The sequence below is a fragment of the Dasypus novemcinctus genome, chromosome 17 (genome assembly GCF_030445035.2).
Source record: "Dasypus novemcinctus isolate mDasNov1 chromosome 17, mDasNov1.1.hap2, whole genome shotgun sequence".
NCBI classification, from domain to species: Eukaryota; Metazoa; Chordata; class Mammalia; order Cingulata; family Dasypodidae; genus Dasypus; species Dasypus novemcinctus.
In genome coordinates, this window is record NC_080689.1 from 65,657,329 (window position 1) to 65,677,663 (window position 20,335).

General features: G+C 36.1%; 1 protein-coding gene across 3 annotated transcripts in view; it reads right to left on the minus strand.

The window, feature by feature from the left end:
* The window catches only part of EXOC6B (exocyst complex component 6B), a 748,241-nt gene that overhangs the window by 407,521 nt on the left and 320,385 nt on the right, over positions 1 to 20,335 (minus strand). For 2 of the 3 annotated variants that reach the window (XM_058278913.1, XM_058278914.2), the window contains exon 7: positions 5,673 to 5,849. The exons of the other annotated variant lie outside the window; for it this stretch is intronic. In XM_058278913.1, the coding sequence (XP_058134896.1) occupies positions 5,673 to 5,849 (177 nt within the window). The remainder of the gene's footprint in view (positions 1 to 5,672; positions 5,850 to 20,335) is intronic. 3 annotated transcript variants of the gene reach the window in all.

A 20,335-nucleotide genomic window follows, 5' to 3' on the forward strand; every position in this document is an offset into this window, starting at 1 on the left:
AACAGGAACTTTATACAACGACAATAATGAAAAAATGTAATAGACCTTAAATCAATTTGAGTCGTAATACATCTTTGCTAACAGATAGAACGAAAGGATCAAAGAATGGGAATAATAAAACCAAACAGAATGTCTAAATCATTCGATAATGTTTCATTCAACATTCTAAATTGTCCTCATTGGCATTTAATTATATTTTAATTTATGGGTACTACTTTTCATTTATTTGTGTGTCCTTAAAATACTAGTTTTCATTAATAGAAATTTAAAAAAACAAAACTCAAAGCCCACAGTTATTGGGAATAAGTAGGCCAGCATTTTTTATTGTATTCCCCTAATAAATAGACACACTTCATAAATTAAATATCTAGGACCATTATTCATTTTTACAAAGGACTACGTTCTTTTTTTCCGACATGTGGGTGGTCCCATGAGTCTCTCGTTCACTGTGACACTTTTAGAGAGACCCAGTAGAAGTAGTAGTACATTTCCCTCAACAACAGCACAAACATAATAATAAATGGTTTTGTCATTGTACAGACAAAATAGGGATTGTGGCTTAGTAGAAAAACCATATCCCTGGTGGCAACTTTGCTACTCAGTGCCAGTCTATTATTACAATGCTTAGAAAGAAGGTAAGTTAGAAATGCAGATTTTTATGTGAACTCAATAGATTTTTTTAATTAGCAATTAATTTTTAAAATTTTAAACACAACCAGGTCAACAACCAGTTTGCAAGCTCTTTCTGGCCCATGGGTTGCCTGTCTGCAATCTCTAATTTCACTTTACTTACCATTTATTTCACTTTAACTTAGTGAGAAATGACCCTTATTTTCTGTTACCTTCCTGTAAACTGAAAGTTTTACAATAAAAGGTTTGAATTTTGAGTCAAATATAATGACCACAATTTTCACAAGTAATTATAAATGAATTAAATTTTCACTATTTTATAGGTGAGAAAAATGCTCTAAAGAAGTTGTATGATTTGCCCCAATCGCACAGAACTGATAAGAACTCAGAACTTCTAAATATAAGTCCTCTGTTCTTTCCAATTACCTTGTTTCCTCTAAATTAATACAGTGCCACAATCATTCAGATGTCCCAGAAGGCTTTATATTAATGGCATTTGTATTTCACCATAGCAATTCCCTCTTGTTAATTACATATTTCCAAAGAAGCACCAAAATCTTGAGAATTAAACCTACGATAGATCATTTAGTCAACAAACATCTGTTTAATCCATACTCTATAATCCAGGTGTACAGGTAACATGGTGACCACTGCTCTCCAACAGCTTGTAAACAAATTAGAGATATACAAACTAGAACATGAGATGTGGTGTAAGTGTGGTACACACAAAGTAGTCTAGGAAAGCAGAAACTCTTAAGTAACCTATAAAAAAAAGAAGAAATCATAGGTCCTGCTTTTTCAAACTATTTCTTATTCAATATTGCTTTCTTTCAGCAGAGTTTGTTTATATTAGATTATGTTTTTCAGTCTTTGCAAACACACATTACCAAAAAAGACATCAACTTATATTTCACCTTTATTCCCAAAAAAGCATGCACGCATAATGTCATAATAGGAACTACTACTTAGATAGCACTGTGTGTACCAAGCACTAGAACAAGAGCATCATAAACATTATTTCATTCAATCTTCACAACAACCCTACCCTCAATAGATATTTTTGTTCCCCTTCTCACAAATTATACATACTGCGAGGGGTTCTTCATATTTTATTTTCAAATACCTCAAATATGATATTCCTAATGAATCTAGTACCACAGATGAATTTTCAATTTAAAATATTCACTACTTCTCCTTTAAAAATTGTAAAAGTCCTACATAAACAATTAGAGAAGAACTTTAACATTGGCATATATTACAGGACAACATATAGAATTTCAAACCAAATTCCCCAAATCATACATATTTTGAAATACTGAAAATTAGTTGAATTACATTGTCAATCAAAAATGGTCAAATACCAGCAGTTTTATATAGCTCAATTCTAATATATGACTATTTTTTTTAAATCTTAATTGAGCTCCTTTTATTAGTTTAGCCAAAAAAATTAAAAGGAAACAAAATGAAAGTGAAGAGAATTTTACTAGGAAATATTGTTCATTGCAACACTTCTCAGCAATCATTAAGAGATTGATCTTGTCAGTTAATTCAACATGTGGCCTGATTTTTCATCTAAGATGATAATTTACTATTGTGACTTCATCTTCAGTGCTCTAAGTTATTTCAATTTCTGGCAAAAACTTCATTTCATTTTAATAATATGCTAACTTTCTGCCTACTATCAGTCAAGCTATGTTCTAGGCATTTGGGATTTCCTACTCATCTCACTCTATGGTCTCCTGTTAAGTATCATCAAATTAAAGATGAAGTAAACAGACTACAAAGGTCACTCAACTCAAAGGATATATTAAATATATACTTCCTATTAAAAGCACAGGTAAGGATAAAAAGTTCTTACTTCAGAGAATAAAAAAATACCTAAGTACGTTAAATCAGGATCACAAAATTTCATAAACGATAATGCTGATAATCTACTATAAGTAGTGAATTTAGAAAACAAAATATAACTTCTCTGTTAGTAATCTATTTAACACAGGAAAAGTTTTGTCATATTAATGGAAAATCAATAAGGAACCTACACATTCATAGGTTTGTTTCCTTTATATACCAAAATTGATCCCTTGAGGTCCTCTTACAGTCTTGCAACTCGAATTCTGCTCCAAGAAACAGCAGCACTACACTCACCTGGGAGCTTTTTTAAAATGCAGACTCCCACTTCCAACCTGTGGAATGAGAATCTGCATTTTAATATGACTCCCAAGTGATTTCCTACACATATTGAAGTACAAAAAGCACTACTCTACAATCAAAAACCACTGCTCTTTAATAACATGGGTTCTTAACTTGGGTTCTAGGCACAACAGGAATTTCATGAATCCTCTGAAATCAGATATGTATTTTTTGTGAGTGAATAAATATATATATATATCCATTATGAAAATGTACATTTTACTGGGAAAAGACTCCATATGTATTATCAAAATCTCAAAGGAATAAATGAACCACAATAGGTTATCAACCTCTGCCCAACAGGATTTTATGCAACAGTTACCATGCTAACACATTAAAAATCACAATACTCCAAAAACTTATTTATGCTGCTCTCAATGAGGTCTGTTGAAGAATGACAAGAATGAAGGTCAGAACGTCACAGTGGGTCACGAAAGACCTTATCTGAAGAATTTATTCACACCATGCAAGAATGATGCCAAGAAACCAGTTTGGAGATATCTAAATAAATAATTCTCTACATGAGCTTTGAGATTAAGAATGTGCACTTGAAGAAGATTCAAACAGAAAAGCAAATAAATATAAGGTAGAATTTTTTTTAAGTTAGGATGCCATTAGACAGTAAAGTGCTGAATTCTTGTAAGAGCTCAATCAGCAAATTTCCCTCAATATGAATTGTTTGATTTGAGATGAGAACATTTTAAAAGTTAACTTCCAATTACATTCATAGAGTACTTCCTTTATAAAGAATTACCAACATATTTTACTAGTCCAACTTTCCTCATCTTCTCTAGAGCTCAGAAAACAAACAAACAAGAAGTAACATGGATCAAAAATTAATAGGGACTTGTCCCTAGGATCTTCAGTGAGTTAGTGATTAAAAAATGGCTCCAATCCAGAAGGTTCTTGCTGATATATGAGAACTATGTATGTATTTCTCTTTGGGGTGTGTATTATCCTAGGACATAGAGTATGCCCATAAGCCATGGTGCCTGATAGAATGTCATTTCTTTAATGGGAAACCAGAATGCAAATGAAAAGACTTGACAAGTCTTTCTTGAGACTGATATTTTATTGTACTACCATACCCTGTCATCAGTAATGGGCCTAATACCTGAAAGTCTGATCTCAAGGGCAGATCCATATTTTACCATACCAGGGAAGTCATTCATTCCTTGCAAGAAGAGAGAATAATGGAAAAGTCTTCTCTGTCTCTTTCTACCTCCATGGGTATCAGGCAATGCTTGGTTTTTTTACCCAACAGTGTGGTCCATGACAGAACACTCAAAAAGCCTTTTTTTAGCTCTATTAAGAGCCATTAAAAGTTCTTGTCATCCAAGTACAATAGAGATTACAATGAAACTTTGGAAAATGATTAACCCCATTAATATGTCTCATTTACATAACAAACATATACTGGTAAACTATATATTTTAACTAAAAACAATTTTTAAAATTACTCATTTAAATTGTAGAAACGTGTCCCTTCAAGAATGAAAACCATATTAAAGAGTGTAATACTTTATACATGATAGTCCCTCAAACCTTAAATCAAACTTAAGTGCTTTAGAAACATAACTAATTTTATTTGCTTTTCACCCCTGTTAAGCCAGTGCCAATTCAATTTCTGAAGTAAAAGGGGAATAATAATAATAAGCGACAGGTATGCTGACAGCAGTGATATGTACTAAAAGTCAGCAAAGAAGAGTAATGAAAATTGGACAGAGACTCACATGTATTCACCTCCTTTTATAGAGCAGGCATTTGTGCAACCCTAATGTCTTTACTTTATAGACTAAGATATGAAGTTTCTAACAGATTAAATAATTTACCTAATATTACAAAGATAGACAGTAACAAGCTTTTCATTATAGTCTTTTTGGGGCAAGAGGAAAACAAGAAGGGGAGCAAAGATATAAGAGGGGACAGGATGAGGAAGAGTTAGCCCATTTTTATCCAGAGAAATAAAATGAAAAGCAGACAAGCACTTAAAAGACAAAACAGGTTACTGAGTACAGTAGTAAATGGTCCCTAACACACATCAGTTTAAAAAAAAAAAAGATATAATTATTCATGATAATTTTTAAAAATTAATAGGCAAAGCCAGGATTTAAACATGGTTTGCGTGCCTCCAGAGCTCATGGTTCCTAATCACTTTGCTCACAAATAACTGATTCCATTCATGCAAATAAATATTTAGAAAAGATGTCTTAACAGGAAATCTAAAATATCCTAGTTTTATTTTTTAAATACATAAATGCACGTCCAACAATGAAGAAGAATATAAAAATATGTAGTTAATCTTGTGTTTTGCCTGACAATGACACAGAACTAACCTAGGAAGTTATGACTATGTCACAAAATTCCCAGATTCCCATAATTACTCATATATTTATTTCCTCCAAGAACATATTCTAAACTTTCTGAAACCTTTGTATATTTTCAATCTGCTTCATTTCTCAAAGTAAAGAGATCTACTGTTTACACCCTACTGTTTGATATAACATATTTTATTTGTCTTTAATAACTTTTTTCCTATTTCTGTAGTGGTCATATAGGTCTTATGTCTCTAGGTCAGGTAAATTCTAATCTCCCCTTAATGTAGTACTTAAGTCAAAACAGATTTTAAAAATCCTGAATCTTTTCAAAAATGGAAGAGTCCTTTTAAAATCTAAAGAATCAGAATTGAAAATATCTTCCTATGTCTTCAGTTTCCTTAAATTGGGGCCCATTTTTATTCAAAATGACATTTAATACCAAGAAGATCACACAGGCTGTATTATATGGGTAAATTATTTATTATATCTCAAAACTAGTATAGTTTAACCTTCTGCAGCACAGATGTTAGTTACCTCTTCATCATCTTCCTCGTCTTCAACATCCAGAATTCCTGAATCCTGTTCCGATTTGGGGCTAGTGCTTTCTACCTCTGTATCAAAAACTGTATATGCATCTTTCTTAGGTTTTCTCTTGCTACCTAGTCTGGGTTGTTGCAAGATGATGTTATCCAGATTTCTTTGTTGCTGGGCCTAGAACAGAGATATACACACACATACATAAAAGAGAGAGGGAGAGAAAGACAAAGAAAGAAGAGAAACAAAACTTAATTACACATTCAAAGACCTTCTATTTTTTAATAAATCAGTGCCCATAAAGAAAATATTACACAAAATGCTTTAATACATAAAGTTTTAGTCCCAGAAATAAAACCAAACATATTAATATATACATTTTTAACTGAAGTTATCCCACTGGGACTCATTTTCCATAGAAAAATGTTAATAAATCAATAATATCATAAGATTTTTCAAATATATCCACTAAACCATCTCAAAATGAAATTCAACCATTTTTATTTATGAAGCCAAGAGATTAGTACAAATGACTGAATATTTTTACTTCTTATGAAAAATGACATACCGGAATCATAGTGGTTGGGGGAGAGAGAAGTTTGGAATTATTTTTTTATATAGTTAAGCTTGGAGACTCTTAAAAGCATGTTTGGTGGACATAAGAGACCAATAAAATGTACTCAGGAGAATAGATTATCCTAATAGAATGATATGAATTAACTAATCCAACAGGATTCTACTACCTTAATCTGTGGAAAACAGGGTTTTAAAGGATTTCATCTTCTGAATTTTTACAGAAAAGTGTTATCCTTTCAGTTTAACAAAATAGAATGAAATAAAGGGGTGATTTCAATAGATGCAAAGAGATGGAAAATATGATAATCCAGAGTCAACACAAATTCAATAACAAAAGCATTAAATGCACAAGATTAGACACCACTAAGGAAACTGAGGCTAGAAGAAAAAGGATTTGTTCGATGTTACAAGGCTAGTAGTTAGTGGTAAATCAGAGACTCAACATGTGATCTCCTAAATTCCAGGTCAGTGATCTTTCTGCTATATCAACATTCCCTCAAAAAGCCATAAAACGTTTCAAAAAAGGGTTCTGTGGTCAAATAAATGGAAAACACTGCAGATCATGCAGCCTTCATTAACAAAAATAAAAGCTGGGAAAAGTCCTATTGTAAGGAAACTTTGTTTAATTTGGTTTAACCCAGCACTTTCTTAAAGTATTTCACAATGGTACTTTCCTTTTATTTTTTTCTTTTCCATAACAGTATCATACCACCATACAAAGCTTGAGGATTGCAGCCTCTCAGAATATTCCTTAATCAATATATGATATTTTTTCATCAGTAACAAATAGAAATTAGTTTGGGAGAAAATCAGTCTCCAAATCTTCTGAATGAGATTAAGGAGTTCAAGATAAATATTAAGTATAAGATGTTAGTCCAGGCAATAGTCAAATGAAACAATTATAATAGGACAGAGAAAAACTTGAACTATGTGAGCTAGTTTCTGCCAAGAAAATGAAAAGAATCTACATTCCAGAGATTTGAATCAATGGATAAACTTGTTTCACTGCATATTATCCACTGATATTTGGTTTGACTTACATGAAATAGATAATGGCTGCAGTAACAAACTGAGATAGGGAAGGTCCCCAAAAGTATTAAATTTAACTTTGTTAAAAAAAACACATGCTTATCATCCAGGCATTTGAGACCCCAAATTAGATAGAACATTCTTTCTATTCCCTCAAAAGTAAGACTTTCTTATAAAAAAAGAGAACAGGGAGTTTTTTTTTTGAGAGTCATTTATTCATTTGTCTTTTACATAAAAACAAATTTGAGAGAGGGAGGGAGAAGAGAACTAATTACCAGCTGCTTAGATTTTTCTGAAGGCAGAATGAAAGAGCTAGCTTCAAGACATGAATTTGGGTCCCCACAGCAACATGGCAATTGTGATTAGACCAGAAGTGTTCTATTGAAGCACTGTTTTCTACTAAGTCTTATCCCAACCTAAGCAATTTTAAGGTTACATGGGAAAGTAACAGTCTGGAATATTTTTCTTAAGAACACAAAAATGAACTGACATGTACTCGAAAAGCAGAGGATCAATTCATAAAGAGTGAATGGGTAAATTCAATGTAGTCAAAAGCAGTGGGCAGTTCAGGGCACTTGACGTCCACCTAAGACTTCATATGGGAGACATAAAGAGAGAATTTCCTAAAGCTTTCACATTTCAAAAAAGCATGCCCTCCTCTTGAGAGCAAGCACTTACTCCCTTGCTCCCTTAATGCTATCCTTACTTTCAGTAAAGCAAAGCCAAAAGCTTTCATAAATAAATCTTTTATTATTTAGTTGTTTTTTTTTAAGGGGGTACCAGGTTTGATTAAACCCAGGATCTCGTACACGGGAAGGAGGTATTCAATCATTGAGCTACAACCACTCCCCAATGAGAGTTGGTTTTTTCCATTTGTTTATTTTGTTTTGTTCTTAGGAGGTACTAGGGATTGAACCTGGGACCTCGCTACATAGGAAGCAGGTACTCAATGACTTGAGTTACATTTGCTCCCTGAATAGATCTCATTTTATTGAACTTCAAGTTAATTATTTTTCTTTCAAAATCAATAAAATACTCTAAATGTACCAAAAGCAATCAAAAGCAGCCACACTTAAGTACTTTCATTTAAACTTGAAGTGATACAAATCTGTGAGGCATGCTATGGAAGCAATTTCAGATTCTCCATTATTTGTTCTTTTTTTTCCCAAAGATTTATTTTTTATTTACTCCCCCCCACCCAGTTGTCTGCTCTCTGTGTCCATTTGCTGTGTGTTCTTCTGAGCCCACTTGTATTCTTGTCAGCAACACCGGGAATCTGTGTCTCTTTCTGTTGTGCAGGCTGCACTTTTTTCGTGTGGGGTGGCTCTCCATACAGGGTGCACTCCTTGAGCATGGGGCTCCCCTACGTTCTTTTTAGTTGGTGTCTTCTGGAGAAGTAGCACACAGTAGTTTGGGGCCAAATCAGCAAACTGAGATAGTGAACCTATACTATAAATCAAAGGGTTCAAATTGTATACCAGAGCTCTGTTAGAATTATCAAGGTTTCTCCAGTCTGTGAAGGAGCAGCCAAAGCAGGCCTGCCAAGCAGGAACTTGGCCAATTTGGAAATACCAAATTCAGGTGGAACAATGAAATAAATACTCAGATATTACCATTATGGATACAAATGAAAATTACCAGCTAATCAAAATGTATGTTATGGGATTGACAGGAAGTAGAGCAGAGTAAATATAAATGTATATAAGTATATATAATAAATATAAAAATTAAAATGTGATATTAAAGTCCATGAAAAAATCCAATAAAAGCTCTCAAGAGCTCTTTTCTAACATGCTATTTGTCTCACCAGGACCTACTTATTCTGCCCCTCCAAAGACAACTCTTATAATCATGTGCCAAAGAAGCAGCTGACTGATTGCTGCAGCCTGGGTTGGAATGGGGATATACAAGGTATGAATCATACAAGAAGCAGATGGACTTTGGAAAGCATTCAGGTGTTTTCACTTTCTTCACTCTTCATTCTCTTTGTGTATAATCTTCACACATTTAGCCACTTCTTTCTCAAGACGACCTCATTTCTACTCTTCTCTGGTATAACAGGTAGAAATTAAGGTAGATTTATTCCTCAGCCCTTCTCGCCCTCCCACTCTCCCAAAATCAGCAGTCTAACTCCAATTTCCTAAACGACATAACGGTTTGCTCTACCATCACTTTATCTAACATATCTAAAATGGAACTCATTGCCTTCCTATTATGATACCTCTGCATATTGTGGCCAAGCTCTTCTTAAACTAGATTGTCTTCTCAATTAAGCATTAGGGAAATTGGGAAAAATTTTAAACAAGTGCAAGTATAACCAAAATCTATCACTTAGATCCAAACATCATAGAAGCTAAACCTAATTTTCCAATGTACTTATTCAATATGCTCCAACATGAATCTTCATATGAATCAGACTCTACCTCATAATATGCTAGGTGTATTTCCATTTCTGTATCTTGGCTATACCATTTTCTCTATGATGGCCTCTCCTTGTCTGAATTCAACCTTCCCTCCAAAACCCAACTAAAATTCTTATTCCTTCAGAAAAACCTTCTTTCACTGACCTAACTCATGGTGCTTTCTCTCTCTGTATTCCTATTTCAGTCAAACATGTATTGAATGTCTACTTGGTACCAAGCATTGTGCTACCTACCGGGTATTCAAAGATGTAAGAAGGAGTCCCTGACTCTTAAAGTTTACCTCATACTATTAGGGGAAGGATACTGGTATATAAATAACTGTAATTCAGTGCAATGTGTATATAATAACAGATGAGTATAGAACATATGGCTCGAGTGTTCTACCTATGGAGTGGACTATGGTGAGTATAAACATCATCTAATCTTGAATATTAACCTAAAAACGTTGCTCTTAACACTTTCACAAACTGTTAAAGAGTGTCTATTGAAGTGTCCTACATTTTCATTAAAATAAAGTTTTATTGTAAAATACAACTTCCAAGAGTACCCCTAGCAATAAGCCCCAGAAGTTTAAAATGTGAATTACAAGTTAAAGGTCCTGGTGTCTTTATAAACCCAATACTGACCTCTAGTGGGTTTAAAGAGTGTATACAGGTGACCTTTAAAATCAGAAACAAGTTGAAATGAGAAACATTCTATCTAGGTTTATAGGTTAGAGGCCTGATATAATTACAAAGCTTTCAATAAAAGGTGTTATGACATACACACATACATCCATAAACAAACAAATCTAGCTTCCCTGGCGTGAAATATGTCTTCAAGCATAAACTCTGCGATTTACTAATTCTATATTTTTTGGGCAAGTTGTTTTACTTCTATGTGAAACAACCTTATCTATAAAACAAGGTTAAGTAAATCTACCTCAGGATTACCACAAAGATTAAATGAGACAATATGTGTAAGGTACCTTGAATTAAAACAAACAAAAACACTAAAAAAAAGGAAAAGCACCATAAAAAATGCCTGCCCTGCGACAATGAGATAGGAGTCTTGTTTCACTGTCTACTACCTGAGACCCAGTGATACTAAGAGACATTTAATATTGCCATACATATTGTCATTCAATTTTGCATTTATTATACATTTCCGATATTAGGTATTGGCATTGGACACCTCTTATGCTCCACTTAAAATCCACTCAGTCTCAACTCTTATTCCAGCTAAAGCATCAGCAGCAAAAAAAGATCATATGCTTGGATAAACCACTCACATACCAACCTCTCAAATTCCCTCAGGGAAACAAGCATAAAATAACATCCATTAAAACCATTCAGTGAAATGGGATTATGTCCCAGTCTTGTATCTGAAACCCAAAGGATGACCCCAAAAATAAACGACAAGATCAAGAAAATGTTGAAGACTCCAAAGTTTCTTCTTTGCCTCTCACCAACCAAAAGAAATACAAAAGAGTTGCAATTCAAAACAGGGTTTCTAGGAAGTGGATGTGGCTCAATTGATAGAGTGTCCATCTACCATATGGAGGGTCCAGGGTTTGATTCCCAGGGCCTCCTGACCCTTGTGGTGAGCTGGCCCACACGCAGCACTGCTGTGTGCAAGGAGTGCCGTGCTATGCAGGGGCACCCTTGCATAGGGGTGCCCCACATGCAAGGAGTGCGCCCCGCATGAAAAAAAAGTGCAGCCCATCCAGAAGTGGCACCACACACATGTAGAGCTGACACAGCAAGATGACGCAACAAAAAAGAGATACAGTTTCCCAGAGCCGCCAGATAATGCAAGAAGACGCAGAAGAACACAGAGCGAATGGACACAGACAACAGACAATGGGAGGGAAGGGGAGAGAAATAAAATAAATCTTGGGAAAAAAAACAGGGTTTCTTCACACTCATCAGCACCAGCTCTGGCATCTAGCTTTCTTTGGCAATTAGCTTTCTTCGGCAATTAGCTCCAATATCAGATTCAAACAAACAAAACAAAATGAAACAAAGGGAGCAATTCAAAATGAAGGAAAAGGAACATACCAAGATCATCTCAAAAAAGGTCTTCGCAGATTAGACATATGTGTGTGTATTGTATGTGGGTGTGTATATTTTGTGGGATATTTAAAGGAGGAATAAAAAATAAAAAAAAATAAAAACCTCAAAATACAAAGTTTTCCCAAGTTTTTTCATGGTTCTCACGAAGCCCCAAAGGATTTCCATCAGGAGAGTGACAAGTCTAGCACCATGATACTCTTGGGCTTTTTTTTTCTTTTTTAATTGAGGAAGATGGTCACTATATCAACCTTGAAAATTACAACTAAGTCATTTAGACATCTGAGAGCTTTTAGTCCATATTTAAAACTGGGGAGAAATGTCTTTACACTAACAAAATTCATTGTAGTAAAATGGACCAGATGTAGGACATTACAATGTCCGTGAAGCAACAGTAAAAATTTTATAGTATTCTCTTACGAATTAGGGTAATTCCAAGCTGTTTTTTAAAATTACCTTTTGTCTTTGTCAATGTACACACATACAAACCACTCTAATTGGAAAAATAAGTTAGAAAATAAACATAAGGGAAAAAATAAAACCAAGTCAATCAATATCTCACCACTCACTAATAATCAGTTATTTTGGTGAATGACACCCCAGACTATTTTGTGTACATATGTAAAGATTTGGTTTTTGACTCTGTATTTTCTATTTATCTGCAATTAGAATTTATATCATGTTTTATTTAAAAAATCAGACTAATGAAGTTTGTAATCTGTTTTTGCTCAAAAAATATCGCACAAATATCTTTCTATGCAAATTAATACATTTATAATGATATTTACCTTGTCTTTACTGCATTTCAAAGAATAATTATTTAAAAGTAGCCTATTATTGGACATATATATTGTTTCCAATATTTTGCTACTTAACAATACTGAAAAGAATATCTCCATAGCTCAAATTATAGTGCATATTCTTAATTATTTTTGTAGGGGAATTCCTAGAAGTACAAAATCTATGCCAAAGGATAAATATTACAAAATAAATAAATATCAATAAACTGCCCTCCAGAAAAGCTATGCCACTTCATACTAGCACATAAGTATACATATGCTTAGTTCCCATCCTCTATAGCATCACCAAGTATTATTTCTCCTTTTGTCAGTTGAATGTAAAGGCTCTTAAACAAGACAGCAGGCAAAAGTTTACCATAAAATGCTAGATTTGGCTATGTGAAAATTTAAAACTTCCTATACCAAGATTGTCTTAATATTTATTTTCCTTTAGTATTTCTATTATTTCATATCTTTTACATAAGCATTTTTAATCCTTCCATAATTTATCTTCAAGTGTTTATTATATTAGGCAGAAAACCACTTCCCCAAATGGTTATTTACCCCAACTCAACTTTTTTTTTAACAATTTCTCTTTCTTCCTACTGCTTTTTAATTTAAAAATATGACTAATGAATATAAGGTCAATGTTTTAAAAAGTCTAATAAGGGGAAGCGGCTGTGGCTCAATCAGTTGGGCTCCCATCTATGATATGCAAGGCCCGGGGTTTGTGTCCCGGGGCCTCCTTGTGAAGGCAGGTTCACCCGCAAGTGAAGCGGAGTACTTCCCAGCCTGTTAGTGCCGCAGAGTGCCACCCAAAACTGCGGAGTGGTGCCCGGCCCGCAAGCGCTGCGGAGAGCAGACTAAGCAAGGTGATACAACAAAAAGGGAGACAGGTTAAAAAAAAACACACAGAAGAGCGCAACGAATGGACAGAGAGAGCAGATAGCAAGCAAGCCCCGGGGGGCGGGGGGGTTAAAAAAAAAAAGTCTAATAAGGGGAGCAGGTGTAGCTCAGTGGTTGAGTGCCTGCTTCACATGTATGAGGACACAGGTTCAATCCCTGGGACCTCTTAAAATAACCAAATAATAACAATATAAAAGTCTAATAATATTGAAATTATTTTAATGAAAAATATTAAACTCCCCATTATGCTTTCTCCTACCACCCAATCCTGCTTTCTGGAGTTAATACTTTTACATCCACATTTCTGAACAATACCAGTTTTATGATAAAAATCTGGCTTACTTGAAAATCTCGGTAACTTACACTACTGCTTCTTCAATTATTTTCCCAATATAAAAGTATTTTAAATTATGGCAATAATAATTGTTCCATCATTCTGTCCAGTAAGCATACTTGTTTCACTACAGAACCAAATATATAAACAATGATAACATATATTTGATTATACAGTTATCCCTTCCACATGACAGGGGTTAGGGATGTGGTGTCCCAATATCTGGAAAATTCTGGTAAAATTTTCTGGCCCACCCTTTGTATCAGAGAAGAAGTCAAATTTTTTTCTTTTTCTTTTATGGGGTCTTCACAGTACCTTATTGTAAAATTTGGGTTAAGTATTTGGTCATAGGCTATACATAGGACAATGTTAAGAAAAATATTTTCTGAAAAAGAAATTTAAAAATTTGAAATATGAAATTTTAAAAAAAATGAAACAAATTTGAGAGTAATAGTGAGCATACTGCATGTATAACAAAAGACATTTTAAAAAGTAACCTTTGGAATTCCCTCAATTTTTTCTGTCGTCTGCTAGCCTGTACATGTCATCTGTGGCTTCCACAAACCTCAAAAATTCCCATGTAATTTCTTATATCAATCAGTGATATATCAAAACTGTGATAGAGAAAGTTGTGATGTGGAAACAATGTGTGCATTTCCTTTCTGGTACAACTTTTTGGTTTTCTTGAAGTTTCCATTTGCCTTGACTTATACTTAACTTCTCTAAATTAGCTATCTACAACTATTTTTCTAAAAGCTTATCATTATATGTATTCTACCCAGGTTCTGTTATTCCTGGAGGCACAATCTGAGCTGCTTGTCCTATACGCCTCCGTCACAACTGTCATTCTAGCTAGAACTCTGATTTTCATCTCTCATTGGTGGTAGAGCCATAATTTCATAAATTCCATATATAAATTTCATTTAATTTATTCCTTAATTATATTGGAATACATCCTCAGGTAATTCTTAAGAAGGAAACAAGTAAGATAAATTTCTTGAATCCCTGCAGTCTATGAATGGCTTTTATCTTTCTTCAAATAGAAACATTTGACTAAGTATACAATTCCAGGTTGAAAACCATCTTCCCTCAGATTATCAAAGGCATTATTCCATTGTTTTCTAGTATTTATTACTGCCGTCGAGATATAAAATGTCATCTTGACCTCTGTATATTATATTATTTTCTCTCTGGAAAATTTTACAAATCTTTTACCCCTTATGTTGTAAATTTCACAACAATGAACTTTGGTATGGGTCTTTTTTAATTCATTATGCTGTACAAGTACTATGTCTTTGAACCTGGAAGCTTGAATCCTTCAGATAAAGGGCATTTTCTCTTATGCTCATTTTTTTCTCCCTTTGTCTAGAATTTCTAATCGATATTGAATTCTCCCATTATTTCTGTTATCTTACTCACCTTTCTTTTAAAGAACCACATCTATTAATATAATTTCTGAGAGTTCTGAGGATATCATGTGAATATTTTTGACAATTTATTCGGTTCTCTGCATTATCTGTTTCCTACAGGTTCTTTCTTGCTGTTTCCTTACATTGTTAGATTTTAGACTCTCTTTCAGGTTGAATATTTTCCTCAAATGTCTGGTGATCCTTGACTGGTCATCATATTTAATAAGTCACATAAGAGTATAGGCATGCGATGATATCATCTAGCAAGTTTAACATTATGCAGTTGTAGGAGGAAGCCCTCCTCTTTGTCAGGAAATTCCAAATGGCATTTTATGGTGGTCTTTTATCAATTTCTCTAGAAAAGAATCCTCCAATCTCTCACTTAAGAAAATCAATGTAAGCATTCTATGCATGGGAAAGGAAAAGAAAGTACAATAATTGTTTTATATTTAACTTTCAACAAATCACACTGTTTTAGGCTTTTCCTCTTGCCCGCATCATCTACCATAAACTCAAATCTCCAAGTCTCAGTATTGGAGTTACCTAGAGCAAACTGTATTCTTCTTTCCACATGTCCCTCTGTTTATATTTTTAGCTGTTGCTTCATACACAATGCTATATTAACTTGTTACTACTTTTCCCTCCACTTTCATTCTTCTAAAGATATATTATACTCTTCATTATCTTTATTATTTTCATAGAATTCATTCATAGAATGAATTTAAAAGAAGCTATTATATTAATAACTGTATTCAGGGAAGTAAAGCAAAATATTCTCCTAATTAATAACAAAATAGTAAATATCAGTATAGAAATAGAAACTATGTAAGAAAACCAAATGGAAATTTTAGAACTGAAAATTAAAATACATGAAATTAAGAATTCACATAATAGGCTAACAGTAGAATAGAGATAACGAAGAAAAAGAGTGAACTTGAAAATAAAAACACAAATTATCCAATCTGAAAAAGAGAGAAATAAAAGATTGAAATTTTTAAAAACCATAAAACTACAATAGTAAGAACATTAATACATGAACAATGCCTGAGGAACATGTGGGACAATACCGAAAAGTCTACATGGGTGAAAATGGAGTCCCAGAATAAAGAGGAAAAGAAAATACGGGGAGGCGGGGCAAGATGGTGTCTGAGTGGGAAACGGACTTGGCCCAGTGGTTAGGGCGTCCATCTACCACATGGGAGGTCCGCGGTTCAAACCCCGGGCCTCCTTGACCCATGTGGAGCTGGCCCATGCGCAGTGCTGATGCGCGCAAAGAGTGCCATGCCACACAGGGGTGTCCCCTGCGTAGGGAGCCTCACGCACAAGGAGTGCGCCCCGTAAGGAGAGCCGCCCAGCGTGAAGAAAAGTGCAGCCTGCCCAGGAATGGCACCGCCCACACTTCCCGGGCCATTGACAGGAACAGAAGCGGACAAAGAAACAAGACGCAGCAAATAGACACAGAGAACAGACAACCGGGTTGAGGGGGGAATTAAATAAATAAATAAATCTTTAAAAAAAAAGAAAAAGATGGTGTCTGAGTGAGTGCACCTTACGGTCTCTCCTGCAAGGAGATGGCTGAGTTGGGTTGGAGTCTTGCCCGAGCGGGCTGTCTTGGGGGCTTGCAGGGTGGAGGGTGTGTGGACATCGATTTGGAGAGAGAGTAGTAGAAGTGGTGCTTGCTAAAGGTAGAATTGCGGCTTACAAGTACAGAGGTCGGAAGCTGTGGACTGGCGGGACCCTTCCCCGTGGGGCTGGCGGCTGCAGTGTTTCTGGACAACTATCAGTTGTGTGGTGGTGTTCCTGGGCCCTGTGGTCCCCGAATGCGAGATCCCAGGTCCATGCACCCTGAGTCCCCATAGCCTGTGTTCCACAGACCAAGATGCCCTGGGTCTGCAGAGTCCTGGACTTCCCTTTCCCAAGTCCAGCATTCCCAGAGGTCTGGAATTGCCCTAGCCCCCCGGTTTTGGACTGACTCCATGGGTGGGAGGGATTCAGTGGGGGGTGCAGTAGGAGGGTGTGGTTAGTGTGGGTTCGATTTTCTGGTGTCCCCCCACCCCCTTTTTCTTTTCTTTTTTTCATTTTTGGGCTTGGCAGAGAATACTAGCTGGTGTGGGGAGAGTCTGGGAAGAGAGGAGTGGCGAATCTGCTGAGAAAGTCCGATTCACCTAAATACCCTGGGACAGGAAACTTAGCCTGGGAGAAGGTGGAGTCAGAAAATCAATTAGACCTCTCATAGCATACCTAAAGGAGAAGGACTATAGGAGTGCTTTCCAAGCCTCCAATAGCATACTTGGGGTTCCTGGTGAGGTGTGCAAGCTCTCTCTTTGGAAATTAAGAGTCACAAAGAGGGCCGTGCCACGGAGGGGTGTCCCCGCGTAGGGGAGCCCATGCACAAGGAGTGCACCCCATAAGGAGAGCTGCCCAGCGGAAAAGAAAGTGCAGTCTACCCAAGAATGGCACCACACACATGGAGAGCTGACACAACAAGATGACACAACAAAAAGGAGAAAACAGATTCCCATGCCGCTGACAACAACAGAAGTGGACAAAGAAGAACACACAGCAAATAGACACAAAGAACAGACAACTGGGGGGGGGCAGGGGAGAGAAACTAAAAATTAAGTAATTAATTAAAAAATAAAAAATTAAAAAAAAAATAAAATAACTAAAAATTTAGAAAATTTATAGTCTAAAATATAAACCATAATGTAAACCTAAATGGAACCATGTTTGAAAACTATCATTTCAATATCTGTACATTAGCTGCAGCAAATATAATATGAACGTGTAAAAAGATCACTGTTCGGGAAGGGACAAGGAGTTTGATGTTGGATATGTGGGCGTACCATATATTGTATATGTGAATTACTGTTACCTAAAATTTATGTCAAGAGAAAATAATCAGGGAAAAAAAAATAAAGAAAGGAGGTAGACACTGAGGAAAAAATGGAAGAAACTGCCTTGCCACTGTACATACAGGCCAACACCTGTAGCAGCAATGAAAGGCAAAATGTCAAAAACAAAGCTTTTTCATGTTTTCATTTCTTTGATACCCCAATTTATTTTTCCTTTATTTAATTTTTCTAAATTTCTATGTATTCTATATCTAACCTTTAAACACATCACTATATTCCATTTTTCTATTAAGGGAAACTGGCAATGTATTGGGCTTCCTTTTTGAAGAATTTTGGACTACAGAGAGGTTCAACTATGGCGAGGATCACTTGTGTGGGGTGACATTGGAGGGATGCACACGGTTGGGAGGGAATTCTCCAGGGCATGTATATAGAGTACACAGAAAGGTTTGGATATTTTCATAGTGGTTTCAGTTGGAAACGACAGATGAGAGTGCTGAATTCCTGACTAGGAGAGCTCTATCACATTCCTCAATGGAACAATAACAATCCCCCAAGTGCAATGGCAAGACCAATAAAGACGGATGGTCCAACGATGAACCCTTGATACAGATGGCTCCGATTATGAACCTGTGTGCCTGCAATATGAACTAGGCCTATCGCTGTGGGGTGCCTAAGAGTTAACTCCTGAGAGCCTCCATGTTGCTCAAATGTGGCCACTCTCTAAGCCAAACTCAGCATATGGATGCATTACCTTTCCCCCAGCATGGGAAATGACTCCAGGGGATGAGCCTCCCTGGCACCAAGGGATTACTACCAAGCACCACCTGATGATGTAACTACAAAAAGACCATGAACAAAGAGGTCAACTCAGACCGGCAGAATATCTCAGCCTACATGTAATATCAGCTGTTAAAAACTGCATTTTGACTTTGGATAAAAAGGGGGAAATGGAAAGGACAAGTGAGTTTATATGGCTAAGAGTCTCCAAAAAAGAGTCGGGAGGTCATCAGGGGGTGATGCTTATGCATGCCTCAGCAGGGTACCACAGACAGCCAAGGTAGATGGAAACCCAGGTGCTGGTTCTGCTGAGGGCTGCAGTGACCCACAGGTTCTATGGTCAAGGCAGACGGCTCTGGAGTTCAGGGCCATGTCAGTTGGCCCCACTTTAAAGTTTGTATTCCTGAGTGTGATGGAGTTGGACTTGGATATAACCTTTCTAAACATGCCTCTTCTGTCACTTTTACTGGACCTGTGGTTGGCGTTTGGGTTGGTGTATACTCAGGAGACCTGAATCTCTGAACTGTCCATGTGACGGCCAGGCCCTGGGCCTCAGCAGACTTGCAGCGACTACCCTCTGGTTTCTTGGACTTACCCTGGCCAGATGACAGGGAGGTGAAGAGGGTCAACGACCACACCAGGGAGCCAATAGTACCTACAGCTGCAAGCAGGAGAATTGCATCCATCATCCATGTGGAATCTAAACCCCTCCTTGATGTAGAGGGGGACTGGACATAGCCATCCCAGGTCCACAAGATGGAGGAATAAAGTATGGATTACAGTGGACTTACTGGTGTTCTGCTGGGGAACTATAGTGATTAGTAAGGGAAGAAAGTGTAGTAGTGATGTGCAGGGTGGCCACAGTGGCTGCTGATAGTCGGGAGAGGGAAGAAGAGATATGGTGTGGGGGCATTTTCAGATTTTGGAGTTGTCCTAGGTGGTGTTGCAAAGACGGATGCTGGACGTTGTGTGTCTTGTCATGGCCCACAGGGTGGACTGGGGGAGAGTGTGGACTACAATGTGGACCACTGTCCATGTGCTGCAGTGGTTCTCCAGAATGTATTCGCCAGGTGCAGTGGATGTGCCACAATAATGGAAGAGTTTGTTGATGGGGGAGGGGTGGTGTGGGTGGGGTGGGAGGTATATGTGGACCTCATATTTTTTGAATGTAACATTTAAAAGAAAATAAAGAAAAAAAATAAAAAGAAATAAAAAGAAAATTTAAAAAAAGAAAATAGGGCAGAAAAAATATTGAAGAAATAATGGATGAAAATTTCCCAAGTTGGGAAAAAGATATAAAGTTTCATATTCAAGAAGCCCAGTGAACCTCAATCAGGATAAATACAAAGAAAACCATTCCTAGGCACATCATAGTCAGACTGTGGAAAACCAAATATAAACAGAAAATTTTTAAAGCAGCAGAGAAAAACAACACATGCATACAGTAGAAGACAATGCAATTCTCATCAGACACTACAGAGACCAGAAAGCAATAGAACATCTTCAAAGGGAGAAAGAAAA